Source organism: Erythrolamprus reginae, chromosome 1, assembly GCF_031021105.1.
Source record: "Erythrolamprus reginae isolate rEryReg1 chromosome 1, rEryReg1.hap1, whole genome shotgun sequence".
In the NCBI taxonomy this organism is placed as follows: Eukaryota; Metazoa; Chordata; class Lepidosauria; order Squamata; family Dipsadidae; genus Erythrolamprus; species Erythrolamprus reginae.
Window position 1 is genome coordinate 420995308 of NC_091950.1, and position 25610 is coordinate 421020917.

At 46.3% G+C, this 25610-nt stretch overlaps 1 protein-coding gene across 1 annotated transcript in view; it reads right to left on the reverse strand.

The window, feature by feature from the left end:
- The window catches only part of LOC139155946 (double C2-like domain-containing protein beta), a 295913-nt gene that overhangs the window by 248096 nt on the left and 22207 nt on the right, over window positions 1-25610 (reverse strand). Inside the window, exons 5-6 of the mRNA XM_070731359.1 lie at window positions 21157-21286; window positions 8516-8602 (exon numbers count right to left, since the gene is read on the reverse strand). Coding sequence (XP_070587460.1) covers window positions 8516-8602; window positions 21157-21286 — 217 coding nt within the window. The remainder of the gene's footprint in view (window positions 1-8515; window positions 8603-21156; window positions 21287-25610) is intronic.

A 25610-nucleotide genomic window follows, 5' to 3' on the forward strand; every position in this document is an offset into this window, starting at 1 on the left:
TATTTAATATTCATTTTATATTCATTTGCTTTCAGGCTTGCAAAATTAACGTCAGCCTACCCACACAGAACAAACGCGACAAGATGAGATAATTCTACTTCATTGTTAAAGCTACGTTCACAGAAAACGTGCAAAACTCTCTGCCTATAGGCGAGTCGGGGTAAAATTATGGAAAATGAACTTCTTTGTAGCTGCATCCCCGAAGCTTTTCGTAATAATGATTAATATGGTTCCGTTTTTTAAAAAAAATTATACATTTTTCTTCTTTTTTAAAATGCATACGGTAGGTGCTTAATAAACAACATATTGTCTGAATCAATTTGTTTATACGAAATATTAATATCAGTTTCTGGTCACAATTCAAAGTGTTGGTCATGACCTTTAAAGCCCTACATGGCAATGGACCAGATTACCTCCGGAACCGCCTGCTACCGCACGAATCCCAGCAACCGATAAGGTCCCACAGAGTTGGCCTTCTCCGGGTCCCGTCGACTAAACAATGTCGTTTGGCGGGGCCCAGGGGAAGAGCCTTCTCTGTGGCGGCCCAGGCCCTCTGGAACCAACTCGCCCCCCAACGGAGATTAGAACTGCCCCCACCCTCCCTGTCTTTTGTAAACTACTCAAGACTCATTTATACCACCAGGCATGGGGGAGTTGAGATAGCTCTTCCCCCTAGGCCATTACAAGTTATGCATGGTATGTTTGTGTGTATGTTTGGTTTTATAATAGGGGTTTTTAGTTGTTTTTATTATTGGATTGTACATGTTCTGTTTATTATTGTTGTTAGCCACCCCGAGTTTGCAGAGAGGGGCGGCATATAAATCCAATAAATTATTATTATTATTATTATTATTTTTTCTTCTTTTTAAAAGTGCATACGGTAGGTACTTAATAAACAACGTATTGTCTGAATCAATTTGTTTATGCAAAATATTAATATACATTTTCTTCTTTTTTTAAATGCATACGGTAGGTGCTTAATAAACAATGTATTGTCTGAATCAATTTGTTTATACAAAATATTAATATACATTTTTCTTCTTTTTAAAATGTATACGGTAGGTGCTTAATAAACAACGTATTGTCTGAATCAATTTGTTTATACAAAATATTAATATACATTTTTCTTCTTTTTAAAATGTATACGGTAGGTGCTTAATAAACAACGTATTGTCTGAATCAATTTGTTTATGCAAAATATTAATATACATTTTCTTCTTTTTTTAAATGCATACGGTAGGTACTTAATAAACAATGTATTGTCTGAATCAATTTGTTTATGCAAAATATTAATATACATTTTTCTTCTTTTTTAAAATGCATATGGTAGGTGCTTAATAAACAATGTATTGTCTGAATCAATTTGTTTATGCAAAATATTAATATGCATTTTCTTCTTTTTTAAAATGCATACGGTAGGTACTTAATAAACAATATATTGTTGTTGTTGTGAGCCGCCCCGAGTCTACGGAGAGGGGCGGCATACAAATCTAATAAATAATAATAATAATAATAATAATAATAATAATAATAATAATAATAATGTGATCAAAATTCAAATATCCGAACTAGACTGTATTGCTTCTCTGTGTCATATACCATGTTTCCTGGAAAATAAGCCCTTCTCCGAAAATAAAACTTTTCCCCATAAATAAACCCTCCCTGAAAATATTTAAATGTACAGCTGTTCCCCGCCATTTGCCCACGTCTTTCCAACACTCCGTGGCCTGCACTGGCTACTGATCAGTTTTCGGTCACAATTCAAAGTGTTGGTAATGACCTATAAAGCCCTACATGGCATCAGACCAGAATACCTACGAGACCGTCCTCTGCCACAGAAATCCCAGCAACTGATAAGGTCCCACAGAGTTGGACTTCTCTGGGTCCCGTCGACAAAACAATGCTGTCTGGTGGGACCCAGGGGAAGAGCCTTCTCTGTGGTGGCCCCGGCCCTCTGTAATCAACTCCCCCCGGAGATTAGAACCGCCCCCACCCTCCTTGCCTTTCATTAGTTACTAAAGACCCACTTATGTCGCCAGGCTTGGGGGAACTGAGATACCCCCCAGGCTTATACAGTTTACACGTGGTATGATTGTGTTGTATGGTTCCAATGTTGGGTTCTTAATATTAGATTTGTTGCACTGTCAGTATTTTGTTGTGAGCCGCCCCGAGTCTACGGAGAAGGGTGGCATACAAATCTACTAAATAATAATAATAATAATAATAATAATAATAATAATAATAATGATAATAATGATAATTATTATTATTATTATTATTATTATTATTATTTATTATTATTCCTCTGGTTAGGGTCTTATTTTGGGGGAAACACAGTAATATGTATATGTATATATGTATAATTTTTTATTTGTTTATTCTATCGTCTTTATGTGACAATCAATTCACATGGTTGCAGCATCCCTGGAGTTGTGTAATTCCCCTTTTGTGACCTACTGAGAAGCTAAGTCAATGGGGAAGCCACTGGTTCGCTTAACGACGGTGTTGCTCACTTAACAACCGCAGTGATTCACTTAACAACAAAGAAGGTCATTCAAGGGGGCAAGGCTCACTGAAGAACTCTCTAGCTGAGCCACTGGACTCAATTGAGGTCCTAACTCAAGGGTTAGCCGTTAAAAAGTGTTGGCTTTCTACCACCACCGCATGCTTGCACTGTCTTGAAAACACATCTCTATGGTCAGGTTGCAATTAACTGACCAGTGTCACCTTTTGATGTCCAAAAGGGGCATGTACTCTGCAGACTGTATACACAACTACAGAGTAGATAATTCCTCCCTTCTGACACTTCTTTCTACCTCAAATTACAGAAAGACCTGGACAGACTAACACGGTGGGCCCACACCAACAAAATGAGGTTCAACATCGACAAGAGCAAAGTCCTTCACCTAGGCAGAAAAAACCCTAGACACACATACAACCTGGGAGAAACCCCTCTTAGCAGTAGCGACTGCGAAAGAGACCTCGGAGTCTTGGTGGACAATCAACTAAACATGAGCCAACAATGTGCAGCAGCAGCTAAAAAAGCCAACACAATCCTAAGCTGCATCAACAGGGGAATACACTCCAAAACCAGGGAAGTCTTAATACCACTTTACTACGTCCTGGTCAGACCACACCTGGAGTACTGTATTCAGTTCTGGTCACCACACTTCAAAAGAGACATTGAAACTCTGGAGAAGGTGCAAAAAAGAGCAACCAAGATGATTAAGGGACTGGAAACCAAGACTTACGAAGAGAGACTGAGGGAACTGGGCATGGATAGCCTAGAGAAAAGGAGGGCCAGAGCGGACATGATAGCAGTCTACAGGTATACGAGGGGTTGCCACAGAGAGGAGGGGATCACTTTATTCTCCAGGGCACTGGAGGGCCGGACGAGGAACAACGGCTGGAAGCTGACCAAGGAGAGATTCAACATGGAAATAAGGAAGAACTTCCTGACGGTCAGAACGATCAACCAGTGGAACAACCTACCAGCGGACGTTGTGAACTTCAATACTCTGGACATTTTAAAGAGGAGATTGGACTGCCATTTGGCTGGGATGCTATAGGGTTCCTGCTTAGGCAGGGGGTTGGACTTGATGACCCGCATGATCCCTTCCAACTCTAACAATCAATCAATCAATCAATCAATCAATCAATCAATCAATCAATACCTCTTTCTACTTTCCTGTGCAAAGATGGACAATCCAAAACCATCATTGAATCATTGAGTCTGTCATCTGCACCTCTATAACTGTCTGGTTTGGTGCTGCAACCCAACAGGATCGACACAGACTTCAGAGGAATAATCAGAACTGCAGAAAAAACAATTGCTGCCAACCTGCCTTCCATTGAGGACCTGTAGACTGCACGAGTCAAAAAGAGGGTGGGGAAAATATTGACTGACCCCTCGCATCCTGGACACAAATTGTTTCAACTCCTACCCTCAAAACGTCGCTACAGAGCACTGTACACCAAGACAACTAGACACAAGAACAGGTTTTTTCCGAACGCCATCACTCTACTAAACAAATAATTCCCTCAACACTGTCAGACTTTCTACTAAATCTGCACTTCTATTCTACTAGTTTTTCTCATCGTTCCTTTCACCCATTTCCTCCCATGTTGACTCTATGACTGTGACTTGTTGCTTATATCCTAAGATTTTTATTAATATTGCTTCTTCATTGCTTATTTGACCCCTATGACAATCATTAAGTGTCGTACCACATGATTCTTGACAAATGTATATTTTATTTTATGTACGCTGAGAGCATGTGCACCAAGACAAATTCCTTGTGTGTCCAATCACACTTGGCCAATAAAAATTCTATTCTATTCTATTCTATTCTATCCCTGCACATGGAAGCATCAGAGACTATTAATATGGACTGGAATATAAGCTTTTCTGCCTGCATTCTGTAAATGCACGAATCAACAGAATTGTAAGTAAAGATTGTACTTTTCATCTCTATGGAGTCATCATTTATTGCTAGCAAATGGGATTTACAACCACGTGTTAATTTCTTGCCATGTTGAATTTGCTGCAAATTAAGCCAGCTAATTAGCTAATACTAATCATATTAATAGTAACCCAAGTACCCAAAAAGTACAAAAAGCATTCAACAGAAAGCCAAGGAAGAAATGTTTTTGCACATCCAGCCGAAAACACACATTCAACCCAAGAGAAAAGTAATTTCAGTTTAAAAGAGGGTCAAAACCTCGCGGTTGATAAGAGGAGACGAAAGCCGGTGACCGACTTCACCCCGTCCACTTTTGGGCGAAAGCACACTTTTCCTTCCAATTTAGATTTTAATACAAAGATTGGAGAACGAAGGGAAGTTATTAAAACACACTTTAATCTATACAACCTCACACAAAAGGAAGAGCCATTGTCAAAGAAGGAAAGGCAGAGACCCTGAAACTCAATTTAATTCCTGCCCGCCGGCAAAAGCTCATAAAAAACTCAGCGAGATCCCCGGAGAGCGCACTTTAAACACAAACACACACACACACACACACGAAAGTGGTTAGACCTATGGAAACCGTGCCAGATAAGATATTTCCCCTCCTTGCGAGAAACCTATTTTTTCCATCGTGGAAAAACAAAAAATTAAATGTGAATTGGTGCTTAAAGGATTAGAACAGACTGAATTCCTGCCTCGGAATGTTTATCCTTTAAAATTGGAGAAGAGAAAACAGCGTGGAGCAATAAACGTGTAGCTGATATCATGGTAAGAAACAATGATCAGAGACGGATCACTTTTAAAAATTATTCAATCCTCAAAGGAGTCCAGAGCACTGTGTGTGTCACTCACTTGGTTCATTTCTTGCCATTTAAAGCAAGGGTCTCCAAACGTGGTAAATTTAAGTCCCAAAATTCTCCAGGCAACATGGTTTAATACGGATAGACTTCAACTCCCAGAATCCCCCAGCCAGCATGGTTTAAAGACAGGTGGACTTCAACTCCCAGAATTAGAAACATAGAAGTCTGACGGCAGAAAAAGACCTCATGGTCCCTCTAGTCTGCCCTTATACTATTTTCTGTATTTTATCTTAGGATGGATATATATTTATCCCAGGCATGTTTAAATTCAGTTCCTGTGGATTTACCAACCACGTCTGCTGGAAGTTTGGTATCCTTCTGCGCCGGCTGGAGGGGTTGGGGGTGGGAGGCACTGTTCTTCAGTGGTTCTCCTCCTACCTCTCTGGCCGGTCGCAGTCGCTGTTAGTGGGGGGTCAGAGGTCGACTCCTAGGTTTCTCCCTTGTGGGGTGCCTCAGCGGTCGGTCCTCTCCCCCCTGCTATTTAACATCTACATGAAACCGCTGGGCGAGATCATCCAAGGACATGGGGTGAGGTATCATCAATATGCGGATGATACCCAGCTTTACATCTCCACCCCATGCCCAGTCAACGAAGCGGCGGAAGTGATGTGCCGGTGCCTGGAGGCTGTTGGGGCCTGGATGGGTGTCAACAGACTCAAACTCAACCCGGATAAGACGGAGTGGCTGTGGGTTTTGCCTCCCAAGGACAATCCCATCTGTCCGTCCATTACCCTGGGGGGGGAATTATTGACCCCCTCAGAGAGGGTCCGCAACTTGGGCGTCCTCCTCGATCCACAGCTCACATTAGAAAAACATCTCTCAGCTGTGGCGAGGGGGGCGTTTGCCCAGGTTCGCCTGGTGCACCAGTTGCGGCCCTATCTGGACCGGGACTCATTACTCACAGTCACTCATGCCCTCATCACCTTGAGGTTCGACTACTGTAATGCTCTCTACATGGGGCTACCTCTGAAAAGTGTTCGGAAACTTCAGATCGTGCAGAATGCAGCTGCGAGAGCAGTCATGGGCTTACCTAAGTATGCCCATGTTTCACCATCACTCCGCAGTCTGCATTGGCTGCCGATCAGTTTCCGGTCACAATTCAAAGTGTTGGTTATGACCTTTAAAGCCCTTCATGGCACTGGACCAGAATATCTCCGAGACCACCTGCTGCCGCACGAATCCCAGCGACCGATTAGGTCCCACAGAGTGGGCCTTCTCCGGGTCCCGTCAACTAAACAATGTCGGTTGGCGGGGCCCAGGGGAAGAGCCTTCTCTGTGGCGGCACCGGCCCTCTGGAACCAACTCCCCCCGGAGATTAGGACTGCCCCTACTCTTCCTGCCTTCCGAAAACTCCTTAAAACCCACCTTTGCCGTCAGGCATGGGGGAACTGAAACATCTTCCCCTGGGCATGTTTAATTTATATATGGTATGCCTGAGTGTATAGTATATGGGGTCTTTTTTAAATCGTTAAATATTTTAAATCTGTTTAGATTATTTATGATTTGTTTCCACGTGTTGTGAGCCGCCCCGAGTCTTTGGAGAGGGGCGGCATACAAATCTAAGTAATAAATAAGTAATAAAATAAATACTTGCTTTCCCTACCGCCTGACTGCACTGTTCACCCATTTTGAGACTGTCAGAAATCACGACCTCTAAATCCTTTTCTTCTGACATTTTTGCTAGCACAGAATTCTTTAAAATGGATGGATTTCCACTCCCAGAATCCCCCATCCAGCATGTTTTAAAGATGGGTGGACTTCAACTCCCAGAATTCCCCAGCCAGCAAGATTTAAGAGGGGAGGACTTCACCTCCCAGAATTCCTCAGTCAACATTCTTTCATTCTAGGAGTTAAAGCCCATCATTAAAGGGCCAAGGTTGAAAAACTGATCAAAATTATCTCCATTGAGAAAGAGCAAATGCAGATATCCACCATCACCACTACCACCACAATTTATTTATCTATTCAATTTTGTTTAAATGCCGCCCTTCTCCTTAAACTCAGGGTGGCTTACAACGTGTTAGCAATAGCACCTTTTAACAGAGCCAGCATATTGTCTCCACAATCCAGGTCCTCATTTGACCCACCTCGGAAGGATGGAAGGCTGAGTCAACCTTGAGCGATGATGAGATTTGAACCGCTGACCTGCAGATCTAGCACTCCGCTTTAGTGGCCTGCAGTACAGCACTCTATCCACTGCACCACCATTATAGAAACATAGAAACATAGAAGACTGATGGCAGAAAAAGACCTCATGATCCATCTAGTCTGCCCTACTTTTTGTATTTTATCTTAAGATGGATGGATGTTTATCCCAGGCATGTTTATAAATTCAGTTACTGTGGATTTACCAACCACGTCTGTTGGAAGTTTGTTCCAAGGATCTACTACTCTTTCAGTCAAATAATATTTTCTCATGTTGCTTTTGATCTTTCCCCCAACTAACTTCAGATTGTGTCCCCTTGTTCTTGTGTTCACTTTCCTATTAGAAACACTTCCCTCCTGAACCTTATTTAACCCTTTGACATATTTAAACGTTTCGATCATGTCCCCCCTTTTCCTTCTGTCCTCTAGACTAGACAGATGGACTTCATGAAGTCTTTCCTGATACGTTTTATGCTTAAGACCTTCCACCATTTTTGTAGCCCGTCTTTGGACCCGTTCAATTTTGTCAATATCTTTTTGTAGGTGAGGTCTCCAGAACTGAACACAGTATTCCAAATGTGGTCTCACCAGCGCTCTATATAAGGGGATCACAATCTCCCTCTTCCTGCTTGTTATATCTCTAGCTATGCAGCCAAGCATCCTACTTGCTTTTCCTACTGCCCGACCACACTACTCACCCATTTTGAGACTGTCAGAAATCACTACCCCTAAATCCTTCTCTTCTGAAGTTTTTGCTAACACAGAACTGCCAATGCAATACTCAGATTGAGGATTCCTTTTCCCCAAGTGCATTATTTTACATTTGGAAGCATTAAACTGCAGTTTCCATTGCTTTGACCATTTATCTAGTAAAGCTAAATCATTTGCCATATTGCAGACGCCTCCAGGAATATCAACCCTATTGCGCACTTTAGAATAGGAAAACCTTCCCTACCAAACCTTCCCCTATATCACTCACAAACATATTAAAAACATACCACAAACATATTATCAGCAGAGTCGTGGTCCCATCCCACAACTCACCTCTCGCTGCTCGCTGCAGATCTTGCAGAACCAAACGGGCCGTTTGTGGGCACCCGACGTCTCTATGCCACACTTGGTGCAAACTTTCTATGGAGACAAGAGAGAAACATCAATCAATCCAAAACCTGGTGACACCAGAGAGTCTGGGGCGTGGAGGAGAAAAGCACCAAACTCCAAAATTGTGAAAAAAAACACCTTGCCTCCTGCAAAGGAAGAAGTTGAAAGCTATAAATATGAACTGCCAAGAACCCCCCCCCCCCCCCAAGTTTCCAGGCAGGCTTCAACTTACGACCAAGGACCAGAATGTCCGCTGCTAAGCAAGGCAGTAGTTGAGTATGTTTCCCCCCGATTTTGCAAGTCTTCTGGGCCCCGTTGTTAAGTGAATCAATTCAATTCAATTTATTAGATTTGTATGCCGCCCCTCTCCGAAGACTCGGGGCGGCTCACAACAACAATAAAAACAGTATAACAATGGAACAAATCTAATAATAAAATTACATTTAAAAAACCCAACAATTTAAAAACCATACAACACATACATATCAAACATAAAATATAAGAAAGCCTGGGGGAGATGTCTTGGTTCCTCCATGCCTGGCGATATAGGTGGGTCTTGAGTAACTTGCGAAAGACAAGGAGGGTCCGGGGGCAGTTGATTCCAGAGGGCTGGTGCCGCCACAGAGAAGGCTCTTCCCTTGGGGCCCGTCAAACGACATTGTTTGGTCGACGGGACCCGGAGAAGGCCAACTCTGTGGGACCTTATCGGCCGCTGGGATTCGTGCGGTAGAAGGCAGTTCCGGAGGTATTCTGGTCCAATGCCATGAAGGGCTTTAAAGGTCATTACCAACACTCTGAATTGTGACCAGAAACCGATCAGCAGCCAGTGCAGGCCACGGAGTGTTGTAGAAACGTGGGCGAATCTAGGAAGCCCCATGATGGCTCTCGCGCCCGCATTCTGCACAATCTGAAGTTTCCGAACACTTTTCAAAGGTAGCCCCATGTAGAGAGCATTACAGTAATCAAACCTCGAGGTGATGAGGGCATGAGTGACTGTGAGCAATGACTCCCTGTCCAAATAAGGCCGCAACTGATGCACCAGGCGAACCTTTGCAAACGCCCCCCTCGCCACAGCTGAAAGATGGTTCTCTAATGTGAGCTGTGGATCGAGGAGGACGCCCAAGTTGCGAACCCTCTCTGAGGAGGTCAATAATTCCCCCCAGGGTAATGGATGGACAGATGGAATTGTCCTTGGGAGGCAAAACCCACAGCCACTCCGTCTTGTCTGGGTTGAGTTTGAGCTTGTTGACACCCATACAGGCCCCAACAGTCTCCAGGCACCTGCACATCACTTCCACTGCTTCGTTGTGTGGTCCTTGAGCAAATTTGCTTTCTTGGGTGAAAGCCATCTGGGAATGTCGCAAAAGGGAATCACATGCGCGCGCCCCGGGACGCTAGAAGCATCATAAATATGAACCCAGTTGCCAAGTGCCCGAATTTTGATCACGTGGCCAGAGGGGTTGGTGCAATGGTTGTCAGTGTGAAAAACGGTCATAAATCGTTATTTTTAGGACGGTTTGCCCTCAGAGAGACCTAAAAAAAGGGCCTACCTGAAATTACGGAAGGTCGGAAGCAGAGGACCTCTGGAGCAGGGCTGAAATTCATTTTTTTTCCCTACCAGTTCTATGGGCGTGGCTTGGTGGGCATGGCAGGGGGAGATACTGCAAAATCCCCATTTTTTCTACACTTCAGGGGAAGGATACTGCAAAATCCCCATTCTTTCCCCACTTCAGGGGAAGGATACTGCAAAATCCCCATTCTTTCCCCACTCCAGTGGGAGGATACTGCAAAATCCCCATTCTTTCCCCACTCCAGTGGGAGGATACTGCAAAATCCCCATTCTTTCCCCACTCCAGGGGAAGGATACTACAAAATCCCCATTCTTTCCCCACTCCAGTGGGAGGATCCTGCAAAATCCCCATTCTTTCCCCAATCCAGTGGGAGGATACTGCAAAATCTCCATTCTTTCCCCACTCCAGTGGGAGGATACTGCAAAATCCCCATTCTTTCCCCAATCCAGTGGGAGGATACTGCAAAATCCCCATTCTTTCCCCAATCCAGTGGGAGGATCCTGCAAAATCCCCATTCTTTCCCCAATCCAGTGGGAGGATACTGCAAAATCTCCATTCTTTCCCCAATCCAGTGGGAGGATCCTGCAAAATCCCCATTCTTTCCCCAATCCAGTGGGAGGATACTGCAAAATCTCCATTCTTTCCCCACTCCAGTGGGAGGATACTGCAAAATCCCCATTCTTTCCCCACTCCAGGGGAAGGATACTACAAAATCCCCATTCTTTCCCCACTCCAGTGGGAGGATCCTGCAAAATCCCCATTCTTTCCCCAATCCAGTGGGAGGATACTGCAAAATCTCCATTCTTTCCCCAATCCAGTGGGAGGATACTGCAAAATCTCCATTCTTTCCCCAATCCAGTGGGAGGATCCTGCAAAATCCCCATTCTTTCCCCAATCCAGTGGGAGGATCCTGCAAAATCCCCATTCTTTCCCCAATCCAGTGGGAGGATACTGCAAAATCTCCATTCTTTCCCCAATCCAGTGGGAGGATCCTGCAAAATCCCCATTCTTTCCCCAATCCAGTGGGAGGATACTGCAAAATCTCCATTCTTTCCCCAATCCAGTGGGAGGATACTGCAAAATCTCCATTCTTTCCCCAATCCAGTGGGAGGATCCTGCAAAATCCCCATTCTTTCCCCAATCCAGTGGGAGGATCCTGCAAAATCCCCATTCTTTCCCCAATCCAGTGGGAGGATACTGCAAAATCTCCATTCTTTCCCCAATCCAGTGGGAGGATCCTGCAAAATCCCCATTCTTTCCCCAATCCAGTGGGAGGATACTGCAAAATCCCCATTCTTTCCCCAATCCAGTGGGAGGATCCTGCAAAATCCCCATTCTTTCCCCAATCCAGTGGGAGGATACTGCAAAATCTCCATTCTTTCCCCACTCCAGTGGGAGGATACTGCAAAATCCCCATTCTTTCCCCACTCCCCGGGGGAGGATACTGCAAAATCCCCATTCTTTCCTCACTCCAGTGGGAGGATATTGCAAAATCTCCATTCTTTCCCCACTCCAGGGGAAGGATCCTGCAAAATCTCCATTCTTTCCCCACTCCAGGGGAAGGATACTGCAAAATCTCCATTCTTTCCCCACTCCAGGGGAAGGATCCTGCAAAATCTCCATTCTTTCCCCACTCCCCGGGGGAGGATACTGCAAAATCCCCATTCTTTCCCCACTCCCCGGGGGAGGATACTGCAAAATCTCCATTCTTTCCCCACTCCCCGGGGGAGGATACTGCAAAATCTCCATTCTTTCCTCACTCCAGTGGGAGGATATTGCAAAATCTCCATTCTTTCCCCACTCCAGGGGAAGGATCCTGCAAAATCTCCATTCTTTCCCCACTCCAGGGGAAGGATACTGCAAAATCTCCATTCTTTCCCCACTCCAGGGGAAGGATCCTGCAAAATCTCCATTCTTTCCCCACTCCAGGGGAAGGATACTGCAAAATCCCCATTCTTTCCCCACTCCAGTGGGAGGATACTGCAAAATCCCCATTCTTTCCTCACTCCAGTGGGAGGATACTGCAAAATCCCCATTCTTTCCCCACTCCCCGGGGGAGGATACTGCAAAATCCCCATTCACTACAGGGAAACAAAAGGGGCTCAAATAAACATCTAACAAAGTTTTCACCACTCTGGACAGGACACGTTATAGGATCAAAGGGGGAATTTACATTGCCTAAAGCATACAACAGCACAGGGTGATTAAGGAAGATTAGCAAGATAAGGAAGAAGACTTCAGAGAAATTAGGTGTGAAAAGCATCTGATCTCAGAGAGTTTTCCAGGAAATTGTTTCTTGATATCTATGGGAAAGGAAGAACTCAAAAGATACGTTTGAAGTTGTGTTGTTGGATGTATCATTTGACATGTATATGTAATTATCCCCCATTTCCTTATGTTCCCAAATAAAAAGGAGTACCTGGCTCTACACTATGTCACTTCACCCAGAGAGAGAATGTGTCCAGGTTCTTCTTTCTAGGATTCGCGTCCGTGGGTGACCCCAAACGGCTGGGTTGCTCTTAGCCTCTTCTGAAGACATTGCGTTCACTAGGGACTTTGACAGCATCCACAAAGGATACTGCAAAATCCCCATACTCTCCTCACTCCAGGGGAAGGATACTCTGATGATGCCTAGGATGAACCGCCAAGGCAATGTTAGCCTTTGCGGGTCCATGTCTTCACCTCTTCTGATTTCAAGACCAGCCAGCCAAAATAAAAAAATTAAAAAGACAGCCGTTGTTTTTCCCAAGCCATCTGGACAAGCCCAATCAGCCCGCAGGGCAAAAGCAGTTCAGAAAGATTTCAAAAGAGCTACGAGGCCCGAACAGAAGGAATAAAATCAAACGGAGGGCTCAATAAAGAGAGATTTTTTTTTTAAAAGGGGAAGAATTCAATTCCCCTAGCCAGATAGAATAACCATCTTCCCTTGGCACCTGTCAATTAATGCTGGCAGCTGTATCAGCAGTAGGATGCGGAAGAGCAACTGCAGGCTGAAAAAGAGTCAACCTGGAGGGTCAGTCTTGGGCCAAAATACCTCCGGAACCGCCTTCTACTGCACGAATCCCAGCGGCCGATAAGGTCCCACAGAGTTGGCCTTCTCCAGGTCCCGTCGACCAAACAATGTCGTTTGGCGGTCCCCAGGGGAAGAGCCTTCTCTGTGGCGGCCCCGGCCCTCTGGAATCAACTCCCCCAGAGATTAGAACGGCTCCCACCCTCCTTGTCTTTCGCAAGTTACTCAAGACCCACCTATATCACCAGGCATGGGGGAACTAAGACATCTCCCCCAGGCTTTCTTATATTTTATGTTTGGTATGTATGTGCTGTATGGTTTTTAACAGTTGGGGTTTTTTATATAATTTTTATTATTAAATTTGTTCCATTGTCATACTGTTTTTATTACTGTTGTGAGCCGCCCCGAGTCTTCGGAGAGAGGCGGCATACAAATCTAATAAATTATTATTATTATTATTATTATTATTATTATTATTATTATTATTATTATTAAGTCAAGAAAAACCGAATGGACGGGGACAGAAAAGAGCGTACCTGGCTCAAAAGCAGTAACTGTGAGAGGCTTCAGAATACTGTACATACAAACAGAGCTGGAAGGGACCTTGGAGGTCTTCTAGTCCCACCCCATTTAGGCAGGAAACCCTACACTACTTCAGACAAATGGTTATCCAATCTCTTCTTCAAAACCTCCAGTGTTGGAGCATTCAAAACTTCTGGAGGCAAGCTGTTCCACTGGTTAATTGTTCTAACAGGAAATTTCTCCTAAGTTCTAAATTGCTTCTCTCCTTGTTTAGTTTCCACCCATTGCTTCTTATCCTGCCTTCAGGGGCTTTGGAGAATAGGTTGACAAAATGGACAACTCCAGGATCTTGGAGTCCTAGTGGCAACCATTGAAATAGGAGCCAGCCGTGTGCAGCAGCTGCCAAAAAAGCCAACACGGTTCTAGGCTGCATCAACAGAGGGATGGAATCAAGCTCATGGGAAGTGTTGATACCACTTTATAAGGCCTTGGTAAGGCCACACTTGGAATACAGCATTCAGTCTTGGTCGCCACTATGAAAAAAGGACGTGGAGACTCTAGACAGTGGTTCTCAACCTGAGAGTAAGGACTCCTTTGGGGGTCGAATGACCGTTTCACAGGGGTCACCTAAGGCCACGGGGGAAAAGACAAATTTCCCCTGGTGTTAGGAACTAAAGCTTCTATTCTGGCGCCTTGGAACATATTTTTACAATCTGACCAATCAGGCGTTTACAGTGGGGGAGGTCCCTCTGACCTTCCTGCCAATCAGCTTCAAGCTCTGTTGGAAGAACTGGCGCTAGACCTATCGTTGGGGGACACCACACCTCTAGAGAGTGGTTCTCAACTTGGGGGTCGGGACTCCTTTGGGGGTCGAATGACCGTTTCACAGGGGTCACCTAAGACCATGAGGAAATACAGTGATCCCCCGTTTATTGCGTCCCCAACCATTGCGAACAGGGTACTTCGCTATTTTTCAACCCGGAAGTCAAAAATACCATCTACGCATGCGTGCCGGGCACGCATGCGTAGATGGCAGCGGCTTCCCTGGGTCTTCCCCCTCTTGCTGGCGTCAGCGAGGAGTTTCCCCACCGCCCACGCAAACTCCTCGCTGCCGCCCGCCCTTCGCCCGCCCACGCCGTTCGTTCTCGCCGCTTTCGAGCTGAATCCGGGAGCGAATTCGCTCCTGGATTCAGCTCGAAATCGGCGAGAATGAACGGCGTGGAAAAGGCGTTCCTTGCCGTTCGTTCTCGCCGCTTTCGAGCTGAATCCGGGAGCGAATTCGCTCCTGGATTCAGCTCGAAATCGGCGAGAATGAACGGCGTGGAAAAGGCGTTCCTTGCCGTTCGTTCTCGCCGCTTTCGAGCTGAATCCAGGAGCGAATTCGCTCCCGGATTCAGCTCGAAATCGGCGAGAATGAACGGCGTGGAAAAGGCGTTCCTTGCCGTTCGTTCTCGCCGCTTTCGAGCTGAATCCGGGAGCGAATTCGCTCCCGGATTCAGCTCGAAAGCGGCGAGAGCCAGCGCCCCCCGGACCCCCAACCCGGGTTTGGGGGGCTGCTAGGAAGCCCTCCATGCCGGCGGCAAACAGCCGCGCCGCCCCCAATCTTCGGCTCCTCGCTAGCGCTGTGGGAATAAAAACACAATCTGCACATGCGCAGAAGGTGTTTTTACTTCCGCATCACTACTTCGCGAAAACCCGCTCGTTGCGGGGGCTCCTGGAACGGAACCCTCGCAACGAGCGGGGGATCACTGTACACATTTCCCCTGGTGTCAGGAACTAAAATTTCTATTCTGGCGCCTTGGAACATATTTTTCCAATCCGACCAATCAGGTGTTTACAGTGGGGGTGTCCCTCTGACCTTCCTATGTTTGTGAGTGACATAGGGGAAGGTCTGGTAGGGAAGGTTTGCCTATTTGCCGATGACCCTAAAGTGTGCAATAGGGTTGATATTCCTGGAGGCGTCTGTAATATGGTAAATGATTTAGCTTTACTAGATAAATGGTCAAAGCAATGGAAACTGCAGTTTAATGTTTCCAAATGAAAAATAATGCACTTGGGGAAAAGGAATCCTCAATCTGAGTATTGTATTGGCAGTTCTGTGTTAGCAAAAACTTCAGAAGAGAAGGATTTAGGGGTAGTGATTTCTGACAGTCTCAAAATGGGTGAACAGTGCAGTCAGGCGGTAGGGAAAGCAAGTAGGATGCTTGGCTGCATAGCTAGAGGTATAACAAGCAGGAAGAGGGAGATTATGATCCCGCTATATAGAATGCTGGTGAGACCACATTTGGAATACTGTGTTCAGTTCTGGAGACCTCACCTACAAAAAGATATTGACAAAATTGAACGGGTCCAAAGACGGGCTACAAGAATGGTGGAAGGTCTTCAGCATAAAACGTATCAGGAAAGACTTAATGAACTCAATCTGTATAGTCTGGAGGACAGAAGGAAAAGGGGGGACATGATCGAAACATTTAAATATATTAAAGGGTTAAATAAGGTTCAGGAGGGAAGTGTTTTAATAGGAAAGAGAACACAAGAACAAGGGGACACAATCTGAAGTGAATTGGGGGAAAGATCAAAAGCAACGTGAGAAAATATTATTTTACTGAAAGAGTAGTAGATGCTTGGAACAAACTTCCAGCAGACGTGGTTGGTAAATCCACAGTAACTGAATTTATAAACATGCCTGGGATAAACATCCATCCATCTTAAGATAAAATACAAAAAATAGGGCAGACTAGATGGATCATGAGGTCTTTTTCTGCCGTCAGTCTTCTATGTTTCTATAATGGTGGTGCAGTGGATAGAGTGCTGTACTGCAGTGGTCCCCAACGTTTTTTCCACCAAGGACCAGTTTCAGCAAGACAATTTTTCTATGGCCCAGTGGGGGCGGAAAGGGGCGTGGTTGGGGGCGGGATTAAGCATGGGGGTGCTGGTCCTCCCCGCCCCTCTTTCCCGCCATCGTCCTGTGGCCGGCAGAACCTGCCTCCCAAGCCCTCTTGCCCAGCGGGAGCTAAGCGCTGGAGAGAGGGGGTCAGGCTGGCCCTCCTGCCTCCCCCCAGCCAAAAACGCAAAAGCGCCCCGCGGCAGAAGCCAAAAGAGGCTTGAGCCTCTCGGTCCTTCCCGCCCCTCTGTCCCATCCATCGTCCTGTGGCCGGCAGAACCTGCCTCCCGAGGCCTCTTGCCCGGCGGGAGGCGAAGCGCTGGAGGGAGGGGGGTGGCGGCATGAGGGCCGGCAGCTGCTGACTCCACGGACCGGTGCAACATGCCCCGCGGCCCGGTACTGGTCCGCGGCCCGGTGGTTGGGGACCCCTGCTGTACTGCAGGCCACTAAAGCGGAGTGCTAGATCTGCAGGTCAGCAGTTCAAATCTCATCATCGCTCAAGGTTGACTCAGCCTTCCATCCTTCCGAGGTGGGTCAAATGAGGACCTGGATTGTGGAGACAATATGCTGGCTCTGTTAAAAGGTGCTATTGCTAACACGTTGTAAGCCACCCTGAGTTTAAGGAGAAGGGCGGCATTTTTTAAAAATCGAATAGATAAATAAATTGTGGTGGTAGTGGTGATGGTGGATATCTGCATTTGCTCTTTCTCAATGGAGATAATTTTGATCAGTTTTTCAACCTTGGCCCTTTAATGATGGGCTTTAACTCCTAGAATGAAAGAATGTTGACTGAGGAATTCTGGGAGGTGAAGTCCTTCCCTCTTAAATCTTGCTGGCTGGGGAATTCTGGGAGTTGAAGTCCACCCATCTTCAAAACATGCTGAATGGGGGATTCTGGGAGTGGAAATCCATCCATTTTAAAGAATTCTGTGCTAGCAAAAAATGTCAGAAGAAAAGGATTTAGGGGTCGTGATTTCTGACAGTCTCAAAATGGGTGAACAATGCAGTCAGGTGGTAGGGAAAGCAAGTAGGATGCTTGGCTGCATAGCTAGAGGTATAACAAGCAGAAAGAGGGAGATTATGATCCCGCTATATAGAATGCTGGTGAGACCCCATTTGGAATACTGTGTTCAGTTCTGGAGACCTCATCTACAGAAAGATATTGACAAAATTGAACGGGTCCAAAGACGTGGTAGATAAATCCACAGTAACTGAATTTAAACATGCCTGAGATAAACATAGATCCATCCTAAGATAAAATACAGAAAATAGTATAAGGGCAGACTAGATGGACCATGAGGTCTTTTTCTGCCGTCAGAGTTCTATATTTCTATGTTTCTATGTTTCCTGCCAATCAGCTTAAAGCTGTGTTGGGAGAATTGGCGCTAGACTTATGGTTGGGGGTCACAACAACATGAGGAACTATATTAAGGGGTCACGTCATTAGAAAGGTTGACAACCACTGCGAGTCTAGAAAGAGTGCAGAGAAGAGCAACAAAGACGATTAGGGCACTGGAGGCTAAAACATATGAAGAACGGTTGCAGGAACTGACCATGGCTAGTTTAATGAAAAGGGGAGCCATGATAGCAGACTTCAAACTCAACCCAGACAAGACGGAGTGGCTGTGGGTCTTGCCTCCCAAGGACAATTCCATCTGTCCGTCCTTCACCCTGGGGGGAGAATCATTGACCCCCTCAGAGAGGGTTCGCAACTTGGGCGTCCTCTTCGATCCACAGCTCACATTAGAGAACCATCTTTCAGCTGTGGCAAGGGGGGCGTTTGCCCAGGTTCGCCTGGTGCATCAGTTGCGGCCCTATCTGGACTGTGAGTCACTGCTCACAGTCACTCATGCCCTCATCACCTCGAGGCTCGACTACTGTAACGCTCTCTACATGGGGCTACCTTTGAAAAGTATTCGGAAACTTCAGATCGTGCAGAATGCAGCTGCGAGAGCAATTATGGGCTTCCCCAAAAATGTCCATGTAACACCAACACTCCGCAGTCTGCATTGGTTGCCGATCAGTTTCCGGTCACAATTCAAAGTGTTGGTTATGACCTATAAAGCCCTTCATGGCACCGGACCAGATTACCTCAGGGACCGCCTTCTGCCGCACGAATCCCAGCGGCCAGTTAGGTCCCACAGAGTGGGTCTTCTCCGGGTCCTGTCAACTAAACAATGCCACTTGCCGGGACCCAGGAGAAGAGCCTTCTCTGTGGCGGCCCCGGCCCTCTGGAACCAACTCCCCCCAGAGATTAGAATTGCCCCCACCCTCCTTGCCTTTCGTAAGCTACTTAAAACCCACCTCTGCCGCCAGGCATGGGGGAATTAAGACTTTTTTCTCCCCCTAGGCCATTACAACTGTATGCATGGTATGTTTGTATGTATGTTTGGTTTTTATATATTAAGGGGTTTTAATTTGCTTTTAGTATTGGATTTTATTGCATATTGTTCATGATTGTTGTTAGCCGCCCCGAGTTTTCGGAGAGGGGCGGCATATAAATCCAATAAAACTTGAAACCTGAAACTTCAGTATTTAAGGGGCTCAACTTCAATCAATCAACCAATCAGAATTCACCTGGAAGAGACCTTGTAGGTCTGGACAACCGAATGGAGCTGAGTATTTATTTTATTTTTATTTATTAGATTTGTATGCCGTCCCTCTCCGTAGACTTGGGGCGGCTCACAACAGCAATAAAACAATTCATGACAAATCTAATAATTTAAAAACATTTTTAAAAAACCGTTATTAAGCAGACATACACACAAACATACCATACATAAATTGTATAGGCCCAGGGGAGATATCTCAGTTCCCCAATGTCTGGCGGCAAAGGTGGGTTTTAAGGAGTTTACGAAAGGCAAGGAGGGTGGGGGCAGTTCTAATCTCCGGCGGGAGCTGGTTCCAGAGAGTCGGGGCTGCCACAGAGAAGGCTCTTCCCCTGGGACCCGCCAAACGGGTGGATGCCTTTCCTGTCGCTGATGCAGAGTTATATTCAGCAGACATATTCTCAATGTGCCAAGGGACAGAGAAATATCTTCCTCTACCTAGGATCGAACTCGCAGCCTCCTGATTGTGAGACACCTCTAGGCCCACCGCACCACTCGGTTGCTAAATGAATGGTGGCCGTGAAAGCGAATACATTGAGCTTTGCAGAGTGATTTTGCATTCTTTCTTTGGAACCCAAATTCCACTTTTTCTCACTTCGCTTATTATCTCTTATAAAAATACCACCGTGCTAAATTGCGTTGGGATACCAAGCCTTCCCTCTTGTGGGAGCTTATAAAATTGGCCAAGCCATTAGCGTGTTTTTCCTTCGTCATTACTTATAAAACACATCCACAAAGAGACAGAGACATCCAGACACGCTACAGTAATTTTTTTTTAAAAAAAGCAACCTTGCTATATCACCCAGGAAACAGCTTTTCCTCTAAAATCAGTAAAAGCTGGACAGAGAGAGAATAAATAAATATAAATCAAATAAATAACATTTCGCAGATATTATTGTCAGTTAATTAAAACATCAATTTTTTTTTTAAAAGAGAGAAAAAGTAGAAAACCTGTAGGCGGAATCATCCAAAATGTTAATTTTAACAGTTCAAAGGGAGGACCAAGAATAATTACGAGGCTGTTAATCTATAGCCTAATTAACTGCAGAATTCCTGCTTTGATTGATATGAGCTGTCAGAAGGTAGGAGAGATAATTAATAATAATAATTATTATTATTATTATTATTATTATTATTATTATTATTATTATTATTATTTATTAGATTTGTATGCCGCCCCTCTTCAAGGACTCGGAGCGGCTCACAACAACAATACAACATGTACAAATCTAATGTTAAAAACAATTTAAAACCCTTATTATAAAAAAAGAAAAACAATCACACAACCTAACAGACCATACATAAAACCATAGTAGCTAGGGGTATATCAATTTCTCCATGCCTGGCGACATAGGTGGGTCTTCAGGAGCTTTTGAAAGGCAAAGAGGGTGGGGGTAGTTCTAATCTCTGGGGGGGAGTTGATTCCAAAGGGCCAGGGCCACCACAGAGAAGGCTCTTCCCCTGGGTCCCGCCAGATGGCATTTAGTCGACGGGACCCAGAGAAGGCCCACTCTGTGGGACCTAATCAGTAGCTGGGATTCGTGTGGCAGAAGGCGGTCCCGAAGATATTCTGGTCCGATGCCATGTAGGGCTTTGTAGGTCATAACCAATACTTTGCATTGTGACTGGAAACTGATCGGCAGCCGGTGCAAGCCGCGGAGTGTTGATGAGACATGGGCATATCTGGGGAAGCCCATGATTGCTCTCGCAGCCGCATTCTGCACAATCTGAAGTTTCCGAAAGCTTCCTTGAACCCTCCGAAGTGCAAAAAACAGCACATTGGCAAACCGGAAGTCATTTTCCCAAACTTCTGGTTTGCCCGTTTCGGGATTTTTTTCGCCTACCAGGCTTCATAAGGCCTGTGCGCATGCACGGGGGATGGAGTGGCAGGGTTGTGCATGCGTGGGGGGAGGGGTGGGCATGTGCATATATGCTAGCCCAACCATGCACAACCCCTTTTGGTATGTGAAGCCGAAGAGGGGTCTTACCTTTTTGCAGTCTTGGCAAAACACCGCCGTACTCCCCCAAAACCCCAGGCCTTCCCCGCACAGCAGGCACTGAGAGGATCCGTTCCCCAGGACGTTTTTCTGCATGTTCTCCAGCCGTTCCACCAGGCACCTGCAAGGCAGGGATTCCGTCAAAAACAGGCGCCGAACACGGCCTCCAAATCGAACTAGAGGCCCCGAAGTTTCCTCAGCGTTTCCCTGCTGAGATTATCAAGGGAGGAATTTCGTTCAGATTACAGATTAACAGAATTGGGCGGGACTTTGTAGGCAGGGGCAGATTCCTACCACTGCCGCTACCGGTGCGCTGCCTAGAAGCACAAAATGGCCAAAATCTCTCTCACGCGCGCATCCCCTCAGAAAAGTTTGCTTCCTGAGCAGGCGCAGAAGCCAAAACATACTGGGATAACCGAAACTGCATGTGTATAGCACAGCGATCGCTAGCGGTGTGGCATCCTTTACCGTAACGGTAGCAAAAACCGCAACTGCTTGTAGGTCATCTACTTCAAGCCCATGGCCAAGCAGGAGACCTTAGGCCTAGACCAAAAATGGCAAACCTTTTTTCCTCACCTGCGGGAAGTGTGCGCATGAGCCCACACCAGTGATGAGCTGCTACCGGAACGGTCAGGTGCTACCCTCCGGTAGCAATGTTTGGGAGGCACATGCCACTGCGCATCTCTGACAGGTCCCCAGGCGAGATTTGGCTTCTGCGCATGCTCGCATAAAGACACATGCGCGGAAGCAAAAATCGCTGAATTCTTTCACGCGTCAGCAGGTCCTTTCTAACCCACTTATTCTGTTAATTATTTATTTAAATGTACAGTGCTACCTCGTCTTACGAATGCCTCTTCTAACGAACATTTTGAGATATGACCCCGGTGTTTAAGATTTTTTTTGTCTCTTCTTCCAAAGTATTTTCACTTTAGGAACCCAAGCCGCCGCCGCTGGGATGCCCCGCCTCCGGCCTTCCGTTGCCAGCCGAAGCGCTGCTGGGATTCTCCTGAGCCTCCCCTCCCTGGGAATTCCCGCCTCCGGACTTCTGCTGCCAGCCGAAGCCGCCCGTTATTGCGCTGCTGAGATTCCCGAGGCTACCCCCGCTGGGAAACCCCATCTCCGGACTTCCGTTGCCAGCCAAAGCACCTGTTCTTCCGCTGCTGAGATTCCCCTGAGGCTACCCCTGCTGGGAAACCCCACCTCCGGACTTCCATTGACAGCCGAAGCATCTGTTCTTGCGCTGCTGAGATTCCCCTGAGGCTACCCCCGCTGGGAAACCCCACCTCCGGACTTCTGTTGCCAGCCAAAGTGCCTGTTCTTGCGCTGCTGAGATTCCCCTGAGGCTACCCCCGCTGGGAAACCCCACCTCCAGACTTCCATTGCCAGCCAAAGCGCTGGGATTCCCCTGAGCCTCCCCTCACTGGGAAACCCCACCTCCAGACTTCCATTGCCAGCCGAAGCGCCTGTTCTTGCGCTGCTGAGATTCCCCTGAGGCTACCCCCGCTGGGAAACCCCACCTCCGGACTTTCGTTGCCTGCCGAAGCGCCTGTTCTTGCGCTGCTGGGATTCCCTTCTTTTGCCGGCGCTGCTTTGAATCCCAACGAGGGAAGCCTCAGGGAAATCCCAGCAGCGCAAGAACGGGCGCTTCGGCAGGCAACGGAAGTCCGGAGGCGGGGATTCCCAGTGGCGCAAGGCAAAAGGGGTGAGTTTTGGGATTGCATGCATTATTCGCTTTTACATTGATTCCTATGGGAAACAAATGAACTTTTCTACTTATGAACCTCGTCACGAAACGAATCAAGTTCGTAAGATGCGGGACCACTGTACATAGTTTTCTTTTGTCCTGTGTTATAATTCCCTTAAAAAAAAAAAAGTACTTTTCCATTAGTTTTTTCTTTTTCTTTGACAACGTATATATTTTTAATCCTAATTATCTTCGTTTTGTTCTCTCTGTCAATGTATGTATATTTTCATGCCAATTATCTCAGCTTTGTTTTTCCTTCTTTAAGAGCAATTATACTTTTTAAAAAAAATAAAACAGCCCCTTCCTAACGCAGGCAACATAAAGCTGCATCAGATAAACATCTGTCTTCAGCATCAATTCACACAGGCATGTGCAACCTTACGGGAGATTTAAGCCCAATCGGCGGTGAACGTGCAAGACTTTACAGCTTATTTCTTCTAGGCCAGAGCTAATAATCTCTGCTACTTTCCTCAAATCCCTTCTGCCCGATTTAATGCCGCCGACCTTGAAAGTTAAAAGGTTTCCAAATCCTTTAGCAGACAGATAAAAGAGATAAATAGCTTTCATCCAAAGACCCAGACAATGACAAAAGGTATGATGAGTGACTGGATTTAAAAAAAAATATAAAAAATAATTTTTAATTCCAGCTAGGAAAACGGTAGTAATGGACTCGGCCCACCATGAAATTCAAAGTCACTTTATCCTCAGCCAAAATACCGTTTTTTCAGGGACTTAAGAAGGTAGAAAAATAACATGTTCCTTGGAACAGCTACCGTATCAATGGCTAAAAGTTTCTCGGCAGCAAATCTTAGATGTCTTTAATTTAAGGTTGTAATTCTTTTTAGAACTGTCAGCCTGGCTGCAATTTAAAAAAAAAAATAGGTTCAAAGAATGCAGAGCATTAACCCCGCTGAGCGCTTCGGGATTATTATCCCAATTATTTCCAGAAGGTGGAAAACCGGTTATAAAACACAGCTTGGCCATTTATCTTTCAACTAGACAAGCTGATGACCTGTTGGCTCATCCATTAAAAAGGATGATGTGACTAGAATGAACAGTTAGAATTGTTTAGGTAGGCAACTTCAAATATCAACCAACAAATGCTCTACCCTCCACATCGGCAAAAAGAATCCTAACCGCACATACGAACTGAATAAACAATCTCTCACTGCTAACCCACATTCTGTAAAAGACCTTGGAATACTAATATCGAATGACCTAAGTGCTAAAGCCCACTGCAACAATATCGCCAAAAAAGCCTCTAGAGTTGTTAACCTGATCCTACGCAGCTTCTGCTCAGGCAATCTCACACTACTCACAAGAGCCTACAAAACTTTTGCCAGACCCATCCTAGACTACTGCTCATCTGTCTGGAACCCATACCACATCTCAGACATCAACACCCGTGAAAATGTCCAAAGATATTTCACCAGAAGAGCCCTTCACTCCTCCACTCGAAACAAAATATCCTACGAAAATAGACTAACTATCCTGGGCCTTGAAAGCCTAGAACTACGGCGCCTAAAACACGATTTGAGTATTGCCCACAAGATCATATGCTGCAACGTCCTACCAGTCAATGACTACTTCAGCTTCAACCGCAATAACATAAGAGCACGTAACAGATTCAAACTTAATATGAACCGCGCCAAACTTGACTGTAAAAAATATGATTTCAACAATAGAGTTATCGAAGCGTGGAACTCATTACCGGACTCAATTGTGTCAAGCCCTAACCCCCAACACTTCTCCCTTAGACTCTCCACGATTGACCTCTCCAGGTTCCTAAGAGGCCAGTAAGGGACGTACATAAGTGCACTGGTGTGCCTTTCGCCCCCTGTCCAATTGTCTTTCCTTTCTCTCACTTATCATATACAGTGGAACCTCAAGATACGAACTTAATTGGTTCCAGGGAAAGGTTCGTAACACGAAAGGTTCGTAAGACGAAACATTGTTTCCCATAGGAAACAATGTAAAGTCAATTAATCCGTGCAACAAAAAAAAAACAACCGCAAAAAAACGCTGCCGCCCGGCTGTCACCTTTAAAAACAGCCGGGCGGCTTCCCTCTCTCTCTCTCTCCTTCCTCCCTCCTCCTCCTCTTCCTCCTCCTCCCGTATTCCACCTCCCTCCCATCCCGCTAGGCAGGCCAGTGGTCCCCGTCACGGCGGCCCGATTGAGGGGCCGGCGGTCTCCGCCAGGGAGAGCTTCCTGGCTTTCGTTCTTGTTGGATTCGCGCGTTTTCATGCCCAGGAAGCTCTCCGAAGTGAGGAGAACCGCCGCTGTCGCCGCTCGGCCGCGCCTCCTCGCCCGCCGCCCGCCCGCCTGCCCAGGATGCAGACCTGCTGCCTCGCCCTGCGCCTGCTGCCGGCCCGATCCTGCGTCTATTGCTTCTGGGCTGGTTCCATTCTGTTCCCTACCGGCCCGATTAAGGGGCCGGCGGGAGGAAAGCGAATGCCTCTCTTCGTTGCGCTGCCTGGCTGGCAGCGGAAGATGTAAACGAGCCCACGGGGCCGGTCTCCGTGGCCGACAGGGAACGGAGCCTTCCATGGCGGCTGCCTGCTGGGCTGGTAAGAGGGGGAGCCGAGCCCAGCCCCGTGAGCTCGGTTACATCTTCCGCTGCCAGCCAGGCCATGCTGGTGGAAGCGCAACAAAGAAAGGCACAATCTTTGGGGTTTTCGCTGGGGGGGGAGGAAGTTAGGA